Raw genomic sequence first — 19,599 nt, forward strand, 5'->3', positions numbered from 1 at the left:
GTTGATTTGGTTTTTACGATTTAATTACTCAAAGTCAAATTGGATCTTTGTGCCCCGCCCATAGGTTAGGGCAAATAAATATATATATATATATATATATATATATATATTAAAAATTTTAATTTATAAAAAATGATCGTCTACACCATTCTACACAAGTTATTTATAATTATTTTTTGTTATTTATTTTGTTATCATTACCCGTAGGATATAATAATCGCAAAAAAATCGAAAATGACATTTTTTACATATCTTTGCGTTTTAGATGTTTCTGAACATTTTGGCATACCTTGGAAAAAATGGATGTATGTGTGTGTGTATCTGTTTTCGGATATAAATTTTCGTCGACGATTTCGAGAACACGGTTCAACCGATTTAAATCATTCAAAAAACATTGAAATGATTCTTATTGATAGGGAGACGTGCTGATTGGTTTTTGTCCAAGGCAGGTCCAGCTGTTTCGAACATACGGGGCAAAGAGAACCAAAAAACAGTAACACAATTTATAAAAAAAACAGTGCGTCCGACTTTGTAAATTCCAAAACCATTTTCTTGTATTGACAAGATGAAGAACTGATTAAATTTTTGGAAAGGCAGGTCTAGCGGTTTCAGAGATTTATTGAAAAAAGTAAAAAAAAATGCCATTTGGTGGTCAAAAATGATCATTAAACATATGTACATCAAATTATCAGATAATTTATAGAGATTTCAATAATAAGTATAATTTTGTTTTCATTTCTATGGGTTCCGTAATATCGTTTGTTCGTTAGCGTTGCGGCGCTTACGCGCTTCGATATTTTCAATATTTAGCTTTGAAAAAAAGTTTAAAATTTCCAAATTATTTCAGAATATAAAAAAATCTTTATTCAAAGTCTTTTTTTTTAAAAAGTCAATCAGTTTCAAAAATTTTAAATTTCTCCAAAATCTAATTTTTTCAAAGTTAAAAAAAAGAATTTAATTATTAGTACGGGAAGTTCTAGCAAGTTGCCTTAAGGCATGATGCCATAAACTACTAGTTACTATTTAATTAGTTAATTTAAATGCTGATTTATGTTGAATTTTGAGTAATAAAAATGTATTGTCAAACTAAAAAGTGTATTAAAATACTTGGAATTTCTACAGGACAACGTCTGTCGGTTCAGATAGTATATATATATATGAATATACAGTGCTGGATTTACAGTAGGGGCAATCGGGGCTACTGCCCAGGGCGGCAAATTTTTGGGGGCGGCAAAATTTGGATAGTGAGAAAAAAATTCTATACAATATAATCAAATTTTTTTGCCAACATTTTTATATTTCAAGAAATATAATTAACAAAACATAATACGATTGCAATGCAAAATTTGGGTTGAAATAACCAATTATTAAAATTTATTATTTTGCCTTGCCTCCCTCTCCGAACGTAAATTATCAAATTGGTTATTAAATTTGGCAATTTGGCTAATATGAAGATCCGTAAACAAGCTGAAAGTTTAAGAAAAATATTTACTTCAGTTCTCGAGCCCTCTTAAAATGGCGAATTTGTGCACATTCAAGCTTATAGCGTCGAAAAAAAATTTAAACTAATGACTCATGGCATTGTGCCTTAAGACAAATTATTGAAACATCCCGTACTAAAAATTACATTTTATAAAAAGCTTTTCAACTTTTTGCAAAGCAATCGCGCTGCGCAGCTGTTTCAGAGATGAAATATCGAAACTCAATTACCATTTTTCGTAATTGCCTTTGCCAAAAACTAATTAGCACGTCTCCCCATCAATACAAATCTAATATTTTTTAATTATTTAAGTCGATTTCGGGAACACGGATCAACCGATTTAAATGATTCAATTCCTATTTATAAGGAGACGTGCTGATTAGTTATTGGCCAAGGCAGGTCCAACTGTTTTGAAGAAATGTCAAAAAATGCCAAAAAATGCCAAAAATGATAATTCAGTTTTTGAGAAAAGAAGCGTCCAATATCATTCAAAAAAATTTACAGAATAAATAACTGCTTAAATTTGTGGGAGGCAGGTTTAGCGGTTTCGATAATCCAATAAAAAAAATTGTAAAAGAAACATTTGGTGGACAAAAGTGATCACAAAACATATGCACATCAAATTATCACATATTTTAAAAATATGTTAATAAGTATAAATTTTGTTTACATTTATATGCGTTCTGTAACGTCCGTTAGACTGCGACGCGGCGTTTACGCGCTTCTATATTTTGTCCCTACGCAGCTGAAGCAGCGAGATTGCTTTAAAAAAAGTTCGAAAGTTCGTAAAATTTCAGGGATGGGGCGGCATTTTTGTCAGTGCCCCGGGGCGCCAAATTTCTAAATCCGGCCCTGTGAATATATATATATATATATATATATATATATATATATTATAATTATCTTTAGGAATAAATACAGTTCTATTATAGGACGCCCATAAAGAATTTATACATAAATTAAGATTGCATTGCGACCTGATTTTCCCGGAAAATCTTTTTCCGGACTCCATGCAAACAAACACAAGGCATTCTGGAGGATAAGATTTTTCGGTCCGAATGCAAAGAGTCATCCAATATAATATATGAACTATTTGGCATATAAGCAAGAAAAATAAGTATCTACGTAACATTTTGTTTTATGTTCATATATCAATAACAATATATAAATAAATTCTTTGGGGGTGGAGGCTATAAAATAAAGTAAAAAAGAAAATGTAAAAAAACTTTTTTACATTAACTTTCCATAAGTTTTCAAGTGAAATGCTAAGTCATAATCAGTGATATATTTTCTTTATACATAAATTAAGATTGCATTGCGACCTGATTTTCCCGGAAAATCTTTTTCCGGACTCCATACAAACATACACAAGACATTCTGGAGGATAAGATTTTTCGGTCCGAATGCAAAGAGTCATTTTATATAATATATGAACTATTTGGCATATAAGCAAGAAAAATAAGTACGTAACATTTTGTTTTATGTTTATACCGATTTTCCATGCACAATACACACATCCATTTCGACCTTATATCTTCTATCGCTCCATCTACCAACCTAACACATGCAAAATTCGAAACCAACACTTGCGCCGAGTCACGATCAATATCATTTCATAGCATGAAGTCGGTTAGTTAGTAACCAAAGCAACGAACGCACAGACTACATTTTCTTCTCTGTTCAAAACGAACAAAATATGATAAATATTTACGAAGTTACAGAAAATAAACAGTACTACTGTCATGTTCTATTATAACAGATGTTCTAGTGAAAAGAAATTCAAAATGTGACACTAAATATTAACGATTTTATACGTACATAACAATTTTTTATCTACTGTTATCTACGCTTGATAAGAAATAGTTGGTGAAAATTTAAAAATATTATATGTGAACAAGTGTATGCAGTTTTTAATTCAAATTTTAAAATGTTTAAATTTTTAATTGAAATTATGTCGAGTGCACTAAAATGGTTGCTGTCAGAAAATACTAGATGAACAGAATTTTCAGTGGATTTGACATTTAACTTCAGAGAAGTTTTTTAAGGGATGCAAAAATGAGTACCAACAGGTTAGTAATAATATTTTTTATAATATAATATAATAAAAATATTTATATTAGTAATAATATAAATATCTATATGTACTTGTCTATAATAGCGATGTATTATATTTTTTGTTCCGAAAAAAATATTTATAGGTAGATTTTGCATTTTGAAAATTTTAATTAACTAGTTGGTATTGCTGTTTTGCCTTGAGGCAAGTTACATGAACTTGTCGACATGTGTAAATAATCGATTTAATCAATAAAAAATAAATTCATCTATGAGTGATTAAAAGTATTTCGAGTGGATTTTTTACACATAATTGCAAACGAACGAGTATTTTCTAAAAGCAAATTTTCAAAAATCAACAATGTTTATAATTGAACCAGTTTTCGTAGGGCTTTAATGATTTAGTATGTTCATTAAGACCAAGTACTGTATCGTTTTATCAAGTAAATCGTCTAATTTTAATTTTAACAAACGTCAAAAAACTACTCATTTTTTCAAACTTTCATTAATTTTTAAAATTAAACTATTTGTCATAAGGCCGTAATATTTCAGTAAGTTCTATAAGACCATGATATATATCGCCAGAAGAAGTTCCATAAAAATCGGCTTGAATTTTTTTTTCGACAGTTAATTACAAGAAAACGGCTCGGTAGATTTTCACCTAAAACTAATCAGTATCATTCCCAACTAATTTCTTTCAATCAGTTTTTGATTTTTTAAAATCAATTCGGCAGTATCCTCATTGAGATACATCAAATTTCTGAAATCGGTTCGGGCATTTTTGAAAAAACATCAAAGGTCTAATTTTGACAAATGCCAAAAAAACGATACCAATTTTTGCAAACTTTGACGAATTTTTGAAGTTAAACGAGTTGTCGTAGGGCCGCATTATTTTTTAGTATGATCTTATTTAAATAAATTTAAAAAAATAGTTGGGTGTACGGCATCGTGCCTTAAGGCAAATTGCTGGAACCGTACTTCCCGTACCGTAACGAAATGTTCGAGGAATATTGAATGTTTTCAAATAGATTGTTATAAATATTGTAACATTGTCTAATATTTATAAGAATTATATAAACTGAATTGCAGAGTTGAAATTATTTGTTTAAAGTATATTAGAACTATAGTCAGAATTAAAAATAAAATCTGAATTATTTTCGATATAAAAAAAGATTTTTTTCAAAAAAAAAAAAGTTGAGGCAATTTTTTTTCCAAAAGCAATTATTTTCTTAAGACAAGCAGAATACTTTACTAAATTTTTATCTATTTTTTTTATTAAAATATCTATGTTTATCTTTTTATTAAAAAATAAAAAAACGTCGAGAAATGTAAAAATTTTCAATTTCTGTTTTCGGCCCATTACATTAACGGGAAGTTAACAGTGCAGATATTACTTTCTGGAGTGAGAAGCCTGTGGTTATGTTGTATATTAAAATAATACAGTGTTGAATTTAGGTAATTTATGAAAATATTGAATTTTGGATTGGAAACCCAGTAGTTGTCCAATCTAGTTATTACGAATTAATATACTCGAAGTATTTGTTCCACTGAATTAATATTTATGAATATTGTTTGTAATTTTATTTTTAAACCTTTCATCTAAAACTATGTATCATAACAAGTTTCATATTTACCTTTGCAAAACAAATAGGAAAAATAAAGAAAATAAAAAATTCATTTCGATTTCGAATCGATTTCAAGAGTTTTCACATGTCGATAGATTGAAATAGTGTGTTTGCTTATTACACATATTTATCAGATATAAATGATGTCACATGTATTGACAAAAGTCTCCACAAACTATTTAGCCACATGATTGTCCCATTGAACTAATTTGATGTAAACACGCGATGCCGAAAATCCATAAAGGGGGGTGGGTGAGTTGTGCCACTCTTTTTGGCCAAATCAATTTTGAGAACTGTGCTAAGAAAGCACAACATTTATATATTTTTATTTTTTAATGTATTTGCAATAATCAAACAAAATTTATATTTATTGATAAATTATTGAGTATAAAAATATTTTATAATTTGTATCGCTATTCCTTCAATTATGTGGACTTTTAGAAGACAACCCAACGGTTGTCTTTTGTAATCATGATACGATAAGTATTGCAGCAATGTTGAGAAGAATTATTTTTGCGTAAAAACATATTTTAATCGTTTATATCAATTGAAAATGGAAAGCGTTTCTGCTTGATATCAAGTTGTCTTTATTTGAAACCGAGTCTTTGTGATTGTAAATCCGGACTATCACCACAGTATTACGAATATCCCTATATAAATAATGTCAAATTTTTTTTATTAATAAATATTACCTAGATTTTTAACCCTTTCGACTCGGATGCCGCCGCTTCGTCGGCAAAATACATACAAATTCCGGAATTTACGAGTAGAAAGGGTTAATGTTATTATTAACGATCAAATATAACTGCTACGCTTTTTTACTTGCTATTTACATCACAGATTTACAGAACGTATGTCTTATAATTATTTTTTCTTGGAACTACAATAAATTACATATAGTTAAAATGATAGTCAAATTAAAAGATAATTATAATTGTGTAAAACAGATTCATAGAATAGTACATTACATACATAAATACATAATTACAAAAATTACAAAACACAATAAAATCCATAACAAATTGAAAACTTATAATAGTAACTAATGATAACACATAAAACAAATGATAAATTTATTCAATGTTTCTTTCAATAATACTTAATATCGGTTATTTTATATAAAATGCATAGTAAATTAAAACAATTCTTTAAATACTTAATTTTAGTGAATTCATTAGGCTATCTTAGTTATTTTAAAATTTTGTTCAAACAAATATTAAACTAGTGATGTATGGAACTTTCCTTACCGTAATGAAATGTTCGAGGAATATTAAATGTTTCCAAATAAATTATATATATTTTCTAATATTTATAAGAATTATTTAAACTAAATTACCAAGTTAATATTATTTATTTAAAGTATTTAAGCAAGCTTCAGAACCTTAGCCAGAATTAAAACTAAAATCTGAATTATTTTCGATATACAAACAAAATGTTTTTTAAAAAAATAAAAAAAATATATAATTTTTTTTCCAAGAGCAATTATTTTGTCAAAACAAGCAGAAAGTTTCTTGAATCATTCATCTCCAATGCTTAGTTCTTTCAAAAACTGCCATTTTTTGCACAATTAGCTCGGTATCTCCAAAACGGCTGGATCAGCTTTTGCCAAAAACTAAACACAATTTCTCCCAATCATTACAACTTGAATGTTTTTGAATCATTCAAATCGAATACTCCGTTCTCTCAAAAACTCGGTTTCTATTTTCTGAACTCTAGGCTCTTTATCTCCGTAACGGCTGGACCTGCCTTTGCCAAAAGCTAATCAGCACATCTCCCTATCAATAGGAATCGATTTTTCCAAATCGGTTCATCTATACATACACACGCACGCACACATACACATATCCATTTTTTCTGAGGTATACCAAAATGCTCAGAAATCCTGAAACGTGAAGATATGCAAACATTTTCATTTCCAATTTTTGGCCCATTACTATAACGGGAAGTTAATATAAATAATTAAAATATTTTTTCGTTTTACTTTATAAACAATAATAAATATTGGTTATTATTTTTTAAAACATTTTCATTTAATGGATATACTTTTTTATGAGGTCTCTTCAATTGGTAAAAATATGCACGAAATATACCGTCATAATATTAATACTTAAATTTATATTGACTTCAGTGAAAATTGGGAATAATTAAATTTCTTAATGTGAAAATAATCACTAAAAATTTCAACTATTATATTATTAATGGGAACTATACAGATACTAAGTAAATAGGTACAAAAATAATTAAGAGTCTTATAAAAAATGCTTTAAAAATTGAATATATGTAGGCAAATAGGTGTAAAATAAACTAAATATATAAATATGACTTTTAACAATGATTCTATTAAAACATACATATTTTTAGAGAATTTTATTTATATTGAATTTTTAGAGATTAAGATAATAAGTTTTGCCCTTGTTGCAAAAAATTAAAAACTAATTAGTATTATAACTCTTACACAGCTAATAAAAATAATATATATTAGTCGATTTGCATGTGTTTCTATTGAAAAAAAAACACTCGAATTTATATATAATATCACGTAATGTTTACAAATAATTATTTGATACGATCAATTTTATATTATGGATAAAATGCGCCGTACTGATTATTCTTGTGTCATGGTAGTAGGAAGTTCGCTTATTTCGGATAGAATAAAAAACCACAAATTTCTAATAAAGTTAAATTATGATTTCCAGTTTTTTTTTTAGCTTCATCATTAATTTGTAATTAAAGTAATCGATTTGGGTTTTTATCGATTAGTCAAAAACAAGTAAACATTTAGGCAATGATTACATAAAATTATTAATGGTTATTTTCGAACAATATTTTTATTAAAACTAATTACACAAATTATTCGTAGGAAAATATCTTAGCGAAAGAAGCAAAATTTATATTACAAAAATATATACTTTATGATAGAAATCATAAAAATCAATTTAATTATCAGAAAGGTTCCTATTATAATTTTGCCGGACAATTACAAGAGAAAAACGTTGTACAGAATTATTTATTACTATTAGATTTCTAATCTTAAGGTGTTCTCAGCAGTTTTCACAACTTTAAAAAATAGTAATAGGATATAAAATACATAAAATGTACATAAAATATAACATAAAATATCCGAAATATCTAAGATTTTATGGCACATAGTTTTAATTTATGCCAATTAATTGAAATAAATGATTATTATTTTTCTTTCATGATTAATGCTGATGGTATATCTCGTATTCCATTCACGTCAAACACAAATAATTATTTACGTTTAATTGGTAATATAATATTTGCAAAGTGAATAAGTCGAATTAATTAATATTCAACGCCATTTATAATTATAAATCTTTTGATAATTATCCAATTATATTTAAATATTGGCTTGGTTTTTTAAAACTAATTGCTAATGATAGTTTTTCAAAACTAATTGCTGTACTAATTTATACTAGTGGGACGCATGGCATCGTGCCTTAAGGCAAATTGCTGGAAATTCCCGTACCAAAAATTATTATTTTTTCAAAAACAATTAACATTTTTGAATGAATTTACCTCGAAAAAATTAGATTTTTGAGAAACTATAAATTCGAAAAAAAAATCCTTTTTTTTGAAAAGTTTTCTTTATTTTGGCAGATTTTGGAAATTTTGAACTTTTTTTCAAAGCAATCGTACTGCTTTGACTGCATAGAGACGAAACGTCAAAGCGCGTAAGCGCCGCGTCGCCGTCTAACAGATAAACATTGGTACGAAAGCCATAGGAATGTGAACAAAATTTATACTTATTGTTAAAATATCTATAAAATATCTAATAATTTGATGCGCATATGTCTAATGATCATTTTTGATCGCCAAATGGCATTTTTTTTTACTTTTTTTACTAGATCTCCGAAACCGCTAGACCTGCTTTCATGAAAATTTGATCAGTTCTTCAACTTGTTAATACAAGTAAAATGTTCTTTGAATTTTTAAAATCGGACGCTCCGTTCTCTTAAAAACCGTGTTACCGTTTTTGGCACTTTTTGCCCCGTATCTTTGAAACGCCTAAAACTGCCGCCGCCAAAAAGTAATCAGCACGTCTCCTTATCAGTACGAATCGAATGTTTTTTGAATTATTTAAATCGGTTGATCGGTGTTCCCGAAATCGTCGACGAAAATTTGTATCCGCGCACACACACACACGCACATACACACACACATACATCCATTTTTTCTAAGGTATGCTAAAATATTCAGAAACTTTTAAAACGTAAAGATATATACAAATTTTCATTTTCGATTTTTTGCGATTACTATAACTTGCCCTACGGGAAGTTAATAATATCTGTACTAATTTATAAAAGATATAAAATATAGCTGTACTAATATATAAATATGTAAAATATTTTTTGCGATTATTTAATATTATAAATGTGGGTTTGTCGTCATTTTAATTTACTAGAAGTTGTAAAGAAAATTCACAGAGATATTTATTATGACTTTGTATTGATTATTTTGCTATATTACTAAATTAATACAAAATACTTAAATATAAATTCTTAAAAATATTAAAATAATACTTAAATTATCCTTGTACATTTTAGATCATTTTACCATATTTACTAATTTACTAATACTAATATTTACTAATCACGCCCTAGTAAATATAAAAAAATCAGTATCACATTTTTTTATTAAAATGATTTATGTTACTGGTAATTTTTATTGTGCTTATTAATTTTACTGAATCTGCAATTTCCTCCTGAAATCTAATAAGTAGTAAATATATAAAATGAAATCATTCGCTCGTCAGCTACCGAGCAGGTAAGACCTCCCGGTAAATGTTATCAGGTGTTCAAATTAAGTATTCATACAGCTCGTATTCAACTAGTATATAACTCGTGTTGATTCGACGTGATTATTTTCGTTTTTATTGTGACAATTTTAGTGAACAGAAAAGTGAAATATTAATCAAAATTTGTGCGTGTTGTAACAAAAGTTGTTCCCCATTATGGGGGAACACAATGAACCGTCTACCTCTGCAATAGTGGGGCAAGCGTTGGATGTTTTAAACAACTCAGACATCACAGAAACTAATAGTACTTCTGATAATCAATCCATGGAACAAGATGAACCTGCATGGCAAACTCCTTCATATTCAAAAAAACGAAGAATCAACGGTACTCTTAAAAATACCTATACTGCAATCAACACCCATAACAGGTTTGAACCGCTAATAAACAATCCCACCCCTTCTACATCTCAACCACGCTCCTCAAAACCTCCTCCTATTTTCGTCTATGACGTCAATAACTTTAAATTAATGAAACAAGAAATTAACTCAGTTTTTCAACAAGATCAGTATTACACTAAGTGCCTGCCTGACGAGACTGTGAAAATTCAATGTCAGGATTCGGACACATTCAAATTAATGGCCAAATTACTCACAGCAGCCAAAGCCGAATACCACACTTACCAGTTGAAAGAGGATAGGGCGTTTCGAGTGGTAATAAGATTCCTGCATCATTCAACCACTACTGAAGAAATTACTACAGCACTCGCTAAACTCGGACACAAGGTCAGAAACATATTGAACCCGCGTAACAGAATTACTAACAAACCGCGCAACTTATTCTTTGTTGATCTGGAACCTAAAGCCAATAACAAAGAAATATACAAAATAAACAAGCTATTCAACTGCATAATTAAAATCGAACCGCCCAACGAGCGAAAACGTATAGTTCAGTGTGGACGTTGCCAATTGCTTGGCCATACTCGCAGTTTTTGCAACCGGTTATTTATCTGCCGCCGCTGCGCCTCGAACCATGCCACAAAAGATTGCCCTATTGAGAAGAACGCAGTACCTACTTGTGCCTTATGCTACAAGCAAGGTCATACAGCCAACTACAAAGGCTGCGAGCGTTATCAAGAACTATACGCCCGCAAATACGGAACCGATAATAACATTAATTCATCTATGCCAAACTGTGAATCAAATCCTTCATCTAGAATTTTACGACCCGGCTTATCAACCAATTCAAGCAAAGTCACTTCGGACCGCAGCTACAGTGACGTAATTAAAAACAATGTAAACAAACCGGTTTATGCGGCACACTTAAGTTCTTCGCAGGTAGCTAAACAACTAGTGTCATCGGGCATTAACAGTGATGGCCAAATCGAAAACATCTTGACACAATTTCTAGCAGAATTTAAAAACTTGTTCCAACAACTTATGAACCAAAATAGCGTGATTCTAAACATGCTATCTTCTCTTGCTAACATCCGTAAATAATGGCTAAGTTTCTAAGGATCGCACTATGGAACGCCAATGGGCTTATTTCACATAAAAATGAGCTAACTATTTTTCTGTCTCTTAAGGGGGGCGATACATGTAACAAGAAAAAAAAAATCGATTTTTTTTTCTTTCATAAATCGTTACAATAACATCTCAAAAATATGCCTGTAAATATTCAAAACAAAATTATCATTATTTATACAATAAAAACTCATTTAAGTGCCACGCCTCAACTCGACGCTTGAGTGCTATTGTACTCTTATCTGTTTCTGTGTCAAAACTTTAAACGCGTTTTTCTCAAAACGACATTTTTGAAATTTGCGGGCGGGATAACTCAAAAAGTTCTCAACCGATTCCAATGAAATTTTGCACACGTCTACTTTACAGTAATAGCTTCTAGTTAAGCCTCAAACATTCCAAAAAAAAATCAAAAATTAACCCTTTTACCAAAAAAAACATTGAAAAAAAGGTGAAAAATCGAACTTTTTTTTTCTAAGGTGTGCCAATTTACGATTTTGTGACTTTTTTAAATTTTTTTTGGTTTAACTAGAAGATATATGTTTTATGAACACGTACAAACTAATTTTTTTTAAATTCAGATCACCGTACGAAAAGTGAGAACGCCCGCAAATTGATGGCGTTTTCCGAGAGGGTCTTGGCAGATTTATTTTTACGGCAGCCATTTAAAAAAAAAAAAATAAAAAAATATTTTTTTTGTGTATTTTAATATATAATAAATAACCCTAAAAAAGTTCAAAAAGATTCAATCATTCCTTCCCAGTTTAAAAAGTCCTCAAAAAATGGTAAAAATTAAGGCGATTACATGTATCGCCCCCCTTAACAAAATTGACATTCTACTAGTAAGCGAGACTCATCTAACCAAATTCAGTCACTTTTCTGTACCATTTTACAGCGTTTATCACTCGCCACATCCGGATGGAACGGCTCATGGAGGAACGGCTATTATCGTCAAATCAAGCATTTCACATTATGAGATGAACCATTTCAACACAAATTATATTCAATCTACATCGGTCAAAGTAAAAGCTTTTCCCTACGACCTCACATTCACAGCTGTCTACTGTCCGCCAAGACACAACATAAAGAGAGAACACTTTCAAGAATTTTTCGATACGTTAGGTACAAGATTCCTAGCAGGTGGTGACTTCAACAGCAAGCATCCAAACTGGGGATCACGACTTGTTAATCCGAAAGGAAAAGAGCTGAATTATGTTATTCAACAAAATAACTACGCCTCGCACTCCACTGGTACACCAACATACTGGCCCTCAGACCCGGCTAAGATTCCGGACCTACTTGACTTCTTTATTTCTAGTGGAATTGACTACAAATGCATAGAAGTCCAACCCAATTATGATTTGACATCCGACCATTCAACTATCATTGCTTCCCTAAGTTCCTCGGTTATGCCCATCTCCTCAAATCCTAAGCTTCACAATTCTAGGACCAATTGGGACAGATATAGAGATACAATCAAACACCAAATTAATTTGAAAATTCCCCTTAAATGTACAAATGATGTTGACAGTGCGTTGGAAAACTTCAAACAACTTCTGCTAAACACAGTTAGAATCTGCACTCCACAGAATCCAAGTGTCAGTAAATGTCCAACCGTAACGCTAGAAATAAAGAAGCTAATAGCCAGAAAACGCAAGATTAGGAAAATATGGCAGAGAACTCATGCACCACAAGATAAATCAGCTTTGAACCAAATCAGTAATTCTATTAGAATCAAAATTAAAGAAATGTTCAACAACAATTTCAATAACTATGTATTGAGCCTAAACAGATTTGACAACTCCTTGTGGAAACCTATACGCAACAAAAAACGTCCTCCAAGAAAAAACCCTCCTATTCGGTCTGAAACTCATGATAACTGGGCTAGAAGTGATGCTGAGAAAGGTAACCTTTTTGCCAATCACTTATCCACAGTTTTTACACCAAATGTCATGGATTCTAATCACGACAATTTGTCTCCTGAGAGCTCAGTAGTAAGCCAGCCTAGCAACTTTCGCTTCTTCACAGTGAAAAGAATCCACAAGGAGATCCATCGACTGAAAAACAACAAATCTGTCGGAATCGACTTAATATCAACTACAATGCTCAAACAACTTCCGAGAGTTGGATATGTTTTCATTACTCATGTATTCAATGCAATACTGAGACTAAATTACTGGCCAACTTCTTTCAAATTGGCTTCCATTATAATGGTACCAAAAGTTGGAAAAGACCCTAACATTGTTAGTTCATACAGGCCAATAAGCCTACTGCCAATAATTTCAAAAGTATTTGAAAAGTTACTACTAGAAAACATTGCCAAAGAGTCAAATATAGTTCCGGATCATCAATTTGGCTTCCGTAAACAACACTCCACTATACAGCAGTGTCATCGTATAGTCGATACTGTCAACAAAGCTTTCGAAGCCAAGAAGTACTGTTCCGCCGTGTTCCTTGATGTAAGCCAGGCGTTTGACAAGGTCTGGCACTTTGGTCTTCTACATAAAATCAGAAATCTTTTACCATCATACACAAAATTCTTCGAATCTTACTTATGTTCAAGAAAGTTTCAAGTAAAAATCGGCCAAGAAACAACTGAGCCCAAACTGGTAAACGCAGGTGTTCCTCAAGGCAGTGTCTTAGGTCCATTTCTTTATCTATTATACACAAGTGATTTTCCAGAATACGGTGATTCTACTTGTTGTACTTTTGCCGATGATATCGCAATCTTAACCACTGATCTCGATCCTAAAGTAGCCTCGCAGAAACTGCAATGTCATCTTAACAAAATCGTGACCTGGTCCAAAAAATGGAAAATAAAAATCAACGAGGCCAAATCGAAGCATATTACCTTTTCGCTGAGAAGAGATACCTGCCCTCAAGTTTCCTTCAACCAATGTACAATACCACAAACCGATGTAGTCAAATATCTGGGCATGCACTTGGATTCCAGACTAACCTGGAAGCAACACATCAAAGCCAAAATTCAACAAATCAAGTTCAAAGCCCAAGAAATCAACTGGCTTATAGGAAGAAACTCGAAGCTCTCGCTGTATAATAAAGTACTCCTATACAAATGCATTATTAAACCCGTTTGGACTTACGGCATCGAGTTATGGGGATGCGCAAGCAAATCCAATATAGTAATGATGCAAAGATGTCAAAACAAAATACTAAGAAATATAGTCAACGCACCGTGGTACATAACTAACCATGCTATTCATAAAGATTTAGATATTCCATACGTCACAGATGTCATCAAGGACAGAAGCTCGATCTACCTCTCAAAAATTGAGTGTCACTACAACCAGCTCATTGCTTCTTTAATCGGCTCTTCATCACTAAGAAGGTTGAAAAGATGTTGGCCAAGCGACCTTATATGAAACACTAGGCTTTACTCATTGGAGTGAACTCTAGTTAATTATTATTATTATTATTATTTATTTATTTATTTATTTATTTATTTATTATTATTATTATTTTTTCTTTAATATAATTATAAATATTATTATTTTTTTTTTTATTCATTATTATTATTGTTGTTATTATTTTTATTATATATTTTTTTTTCTCTTTCTCCTTTGTGTCACAATAGCTTATAAGATAAATTGTATCTTGATTGCTATAAATAAATAAATAAAAAAAAAAAAAAAAAAAATATAAAATGAAATAATTTCTAAACTATTTTGACAATGCGACCATTATTTGGCTTCTTTAAGTATTCTTGTCAATAACAGTTATATCAACTTATCGGAATAACTCGAAATTGGCACAACTACACTTGACGTATTTGCATTGTAAAATAACTATGTTATCACAAATTATTTATGGAAATAGTTACTAAACTAAACTTATTGCATATAGCGCAATTCACACGAATAAACAAAAACAAAAATGATTATACCTGAGAAACAGAAATAATAAGGATTAGATGACTCGTAGTACAACTTTGCGGTTTGGATAACAAAAAGATAAATTTTGGACAAAATTTGTGGTAATATTGGTAATCATTTGATTTTACCCTTTTTTGTACAATATTTATATCCATCAAAAAGCTTCAAAAATATTACGTGATCAATCGCTAGAACGGCTAGATCGGTTTTCACTTGGAAATATGGATAGCAATATGTTTCCAATTGAAAAGAGCCCTCATTCGGCATTGCTGCATCAATAAAATATCTGCTCTATTACAGAAATTGTAATAAAAAAATATCACATAGAGACTATTTTGATTGCCATCTGCAAAACCGACGTAGTATTAAGTCAAATTAGCCCAACAACTTAAAGGACTTTTAAGTTCTGATTACAGTTCGAAAATATTAAAAAAAATATATATTACAGCAACTATTTTTTTATAATGTATGCAAAAAATAAAAAAAAATCATCAATTTTCTATTTGTTTGATCAACTATCCACATAAAACATTAATTCAAGTGTTTATAAAGTACACAGCACAAATCTATGAACTACGTTTAGTGATGAAGTTTTTTACAGTAAAATGACTTATAGAACTTTTGCTTATTGATAGACTAAAATTAGGTCGTTAGATTTTTTTTAATTTTTTTTATTATTAATTTGTTTTAACAACTTTTTTGCTACGTTATTATTCAACTTGTTTTTATAAGTTTAAGTGTCTAAAATAGTTCACAAATAATGCAAATTTGTAATAGTAATTATAGTTGCTTTATAACACTTCATTATTTTATAACAATTGGAAATACCAAATACATATGAATTCTTATGAATTAAATTGACAGAATATAAAAAAATAACAATAAGGAGATTTTCAATGGTTTTTCCTCAGTTTATTACATATTTTTATTTAATTTAATAAAGATAATAACAATTGAATAAAACTTGTAGGTTTTTATAGTTATATTATATTATTTTTCAGTGGTAAAATAATTAGATTTTTTTCTACTTTTGGCCTTCATAGGATATTCTTATATGCGTTGGGTAACTATATTTTTGTAGATTCCTATGAATTAGGTTTTTATTAGATTCTTACAAATCTACAAAAATATAGTTACCCAATTAGGTCCTTAGCAGAAGCCTTTCTTAATTTTGCTGATGCTTTTCGAACCTTTTACTTGTTCAGTCCAATTGCATTAAATTTTAGAATTTACTTGATACTGAATAATACTAAAAATATCCATTATTCTAATCTATTTCATATAATGTATAATATGTAATGAAATCAAAAAGATCATCTTCATACAACTACAAAATAATAATCCTACACATTTCATTCTCTCATATGTATTTGTGCAAACAAGTCATTGTTAAACAAAAAACACGTGTTTAGATAACAAATGCGCACACACATTCATATGTAATCATGTACAGGAATTACGTAAACGTTACCTTGACCAACAAAATATAATTATATAAAATCATTCAATATTATATATATATATATATATATATATATATTATTGTTGTAATTTATAACCCATTATTGATTTAATAGTTTCCACCCGAGACAACAGTAGTCCATTTTCTTCACAGGAAATACTCGTCAAATTTATAGTCTCGGCGCCTTAAAAAATAAAAAATAAATTCTTTGTAATTATATCTGACTTTGTAGATGATTATATTTTGATCGTTTCCTTTGGGTTTAATAATACTAGGGTATATGAAAAAAGTATTATAAAAGTACCAATGGATTAAAAATTATCTCTTGCTGAAGAAGAATATATGATCTACAGTTATATTACTTTGAATAGCTGCTATTATTGAAAAAAAAAAATTGATTCCAAATATGTTTAGTTAAATATTGTTTGTGTTTAAAGGTGCAACTTGTTTTTTTTATTTATTAACTTCCCGTAGGGTAAGTTATAGTAATCGCAAAAAAATCGAAAATGAAAATTTTTATATATCTTTACGTTTCAGAGGTTTCTGAATATTTTGGCATACCTTAGAAAAAATGGATGTATGTGTGTGTGTGTGTGTGTGTGTGTGTGTGTGTGTGTGCGTGTGTGTATGTATGTGCGGATACAAATTTTCGTCGACGATTTCGGGAACACGGATCAACCGATTTGAATAATTCAAAAAACATTCGATTCGTATTGATAAGGAGACGTGCTGATTAGTTTTTGGCGAAGGCAGGTCTAGCCGTTCCGGAGATACGGGGCAAAAAGTGCCGAAAACGGTAACTCAGTTTTTAAGAGAACGGAGCGTCCGATTTTAATAATTCAAAAAACATTTTACTTGTATTGACAAGATAAAGAATTGATCAAATTTTCATAAAGGCAGGTCTAGCGGTTTCGGAGATATCACGAAAAAAGTAAAAAAAAATGCCATTTGGCGGTCAAAAATGATCATTAGACATATGCACATCAAATTTTCAGATATTTCATAGAGATTTTAACAATAAGTATAAATTTTGTTTATTTTCCTATGGGTTCCGTATCAATGTTTACCCGTTAGACAGCGACGCCGCGCTTACGCGCTTTATATTTCGTCTCTATGCAGTTAAAGCAGTACGATTGCTCTGAAAAACAAGTTCAGATCTTCCAAAATATGTCAAAATAAAGAAAACATTTTTCTTAAAAAAAAAAAAATTAAAAAAATTTTTTTTAAAAAAAGATTTTTTTTTTTAAAAAATTTTTTTTCAAAAAAAAGTAATTTTTTATCCAATTTATAGTTTCTTATTTTTTCGAAGTAATTTTTTTTCAATTTTTCAATTTTAATCGTTTTTAAAAAAAATAAGAATTTTTGGTACGGGAAGTTCCAGCAATTTGCCTTAAGGCACGATGCCCTAATTGCCTTAAGACAGAATTCCACTTACAGCTAGTTCAAATTATTGTTATTCATTGAGTATAGTAGAAGTAACACTGGCTATACTTCCACTATTGTCATTTATCTATCATATGTCCTTATATATCATTTATTTCATTATATTGCCTAATTATCTTTAGATTTAGATGTCCACTAAGAACAGTTCTGTTGTGAATTATATGGTTAAAATAAAAAATCTAAATATTTTAAAAGAGATATAAAGGTATAGACTTCATTTTTTTTCAAATATCTGCACCTATTCTATATAGATCATCAGCAAATTTTTGGTAGTGCTTAGATTGTCTAAATTGGAAGCCAATTCAGATATTAGACTTTTGATTATGGTAGATTGAAATTGCTTTAAATTTTAGTTATTATTGAATATTATCTATTATATTATTAAACATTCAATCAAAAAATTAAAATATACATAGGGGGAAGTCTCCTAGTGGCGGACACCTAAGGTTATTTATAAATAAATCAAAAAATATTTTACGAAATGTTTATTAAATTATGATTTATGTTAGATAACAAAGTTAGAAATCAAACTAAATTAACAAAACCGCATTCTTTGCTAAAAAAATAATTAATACTATCAATCAAACTTTGGTATCAAAAAATATAATTTTAAACAGTGGCACATAGTACCGGACATTTCAAAATAACCTGCATTGATCACATATGTAGCCATCTCCACACTCTGGAATGCTTGCACATGTGTTTTTGACGAATATCCTAAGATATTGCAAAAAAGTCACTATTTGTCCACCCTTTTGGCTGGGCCACACCGATGCTCTCAGCTGGTGCATTCACCATAAGCTTTTCATTCTTTGTCTAGGAAATACGAAAAATGTGGGTATGTAGTGACCATTAGCAATCATACAGAACCAAATTAAATACTAAATACTAATTGGAATAAATTACGTATATTCTCATAAGAAATATCAATATGTTTACTGTCCGGCACTAAGGGACGACTTAGTGTCCGGTGCTAAGGGACAGACATTTTCGTTCATTTGGTGGCGCCTACTAAAATTGGTTAAAAGATCTAATAATATTTTACCATTTTACGGATAACAATTAAGTACAACTTTTATCTTTGCATACCACTCAAATGTAAATGCATAAATATGCTAGAATTACTTCCATTGATATTTAGGTGACGCCGTGATTTTGCGCCTAAAACAGGAAAGGGTTGCTCTCGCCGTGGCCGTGTGCTTCACAGGCGAGGCTTTGTGCGTTATTTTATACCTATGTGCCCCCTTTCATTTGTATTTTGAAATGCAAAGAATTATACTCGCTTAAATAATACGTGTTAAATAGAGTGTCCGGTTCTTGGTGCTGTCCGGCGTTACGAGACATTCCCCTATACATTAAATTTTCTT

At 30.0% G+C, this 19,599-nt stretch overlaps 1 protein-coding gene across 1 annotated transcript in view; it reads left to right on the forward strand.

Moving 5' to 3' along the window:
• The first annotated feature begins 3,376 nt into the window (after nt 1-3,376).
• The window catches only part of LOC113385595, a 41,684-nt gene continuing 25,461 nt past the window's right edge, over nt 3,377-19,599 (forward strand). The window contains exon 1 of the mRNA XM_026623448.1: nt 3,377-3,549. Coding sequence (XP_026479233.1) covers nt 3,536-3,549 — 14 coding nt within the window. The 5' untranslated portion in view covers nt 3,377-3,535. The remainder of the gene's footprint in view (nt 3,550-19,599) is intronic.

Source organism: Ctenocephalides felis, unplaced genomic scaffold, assembly GCF_003426905.1.
Source record: "Ctenocephalides felis isolate EL2017-DRISC unplaced genomic scaffold, ASM342690v1 CF-g0.4_SCAFFOLD_00845, whole genome shotgun sequence".
NCBI classification, from domain to species: domain Eukaryota; kingdom Metazoa; phylum Arthropoda; class Insecta; order Siphonaptera; family Pulicidae; genus Ctenocephalides; species Ctenocephalides felis.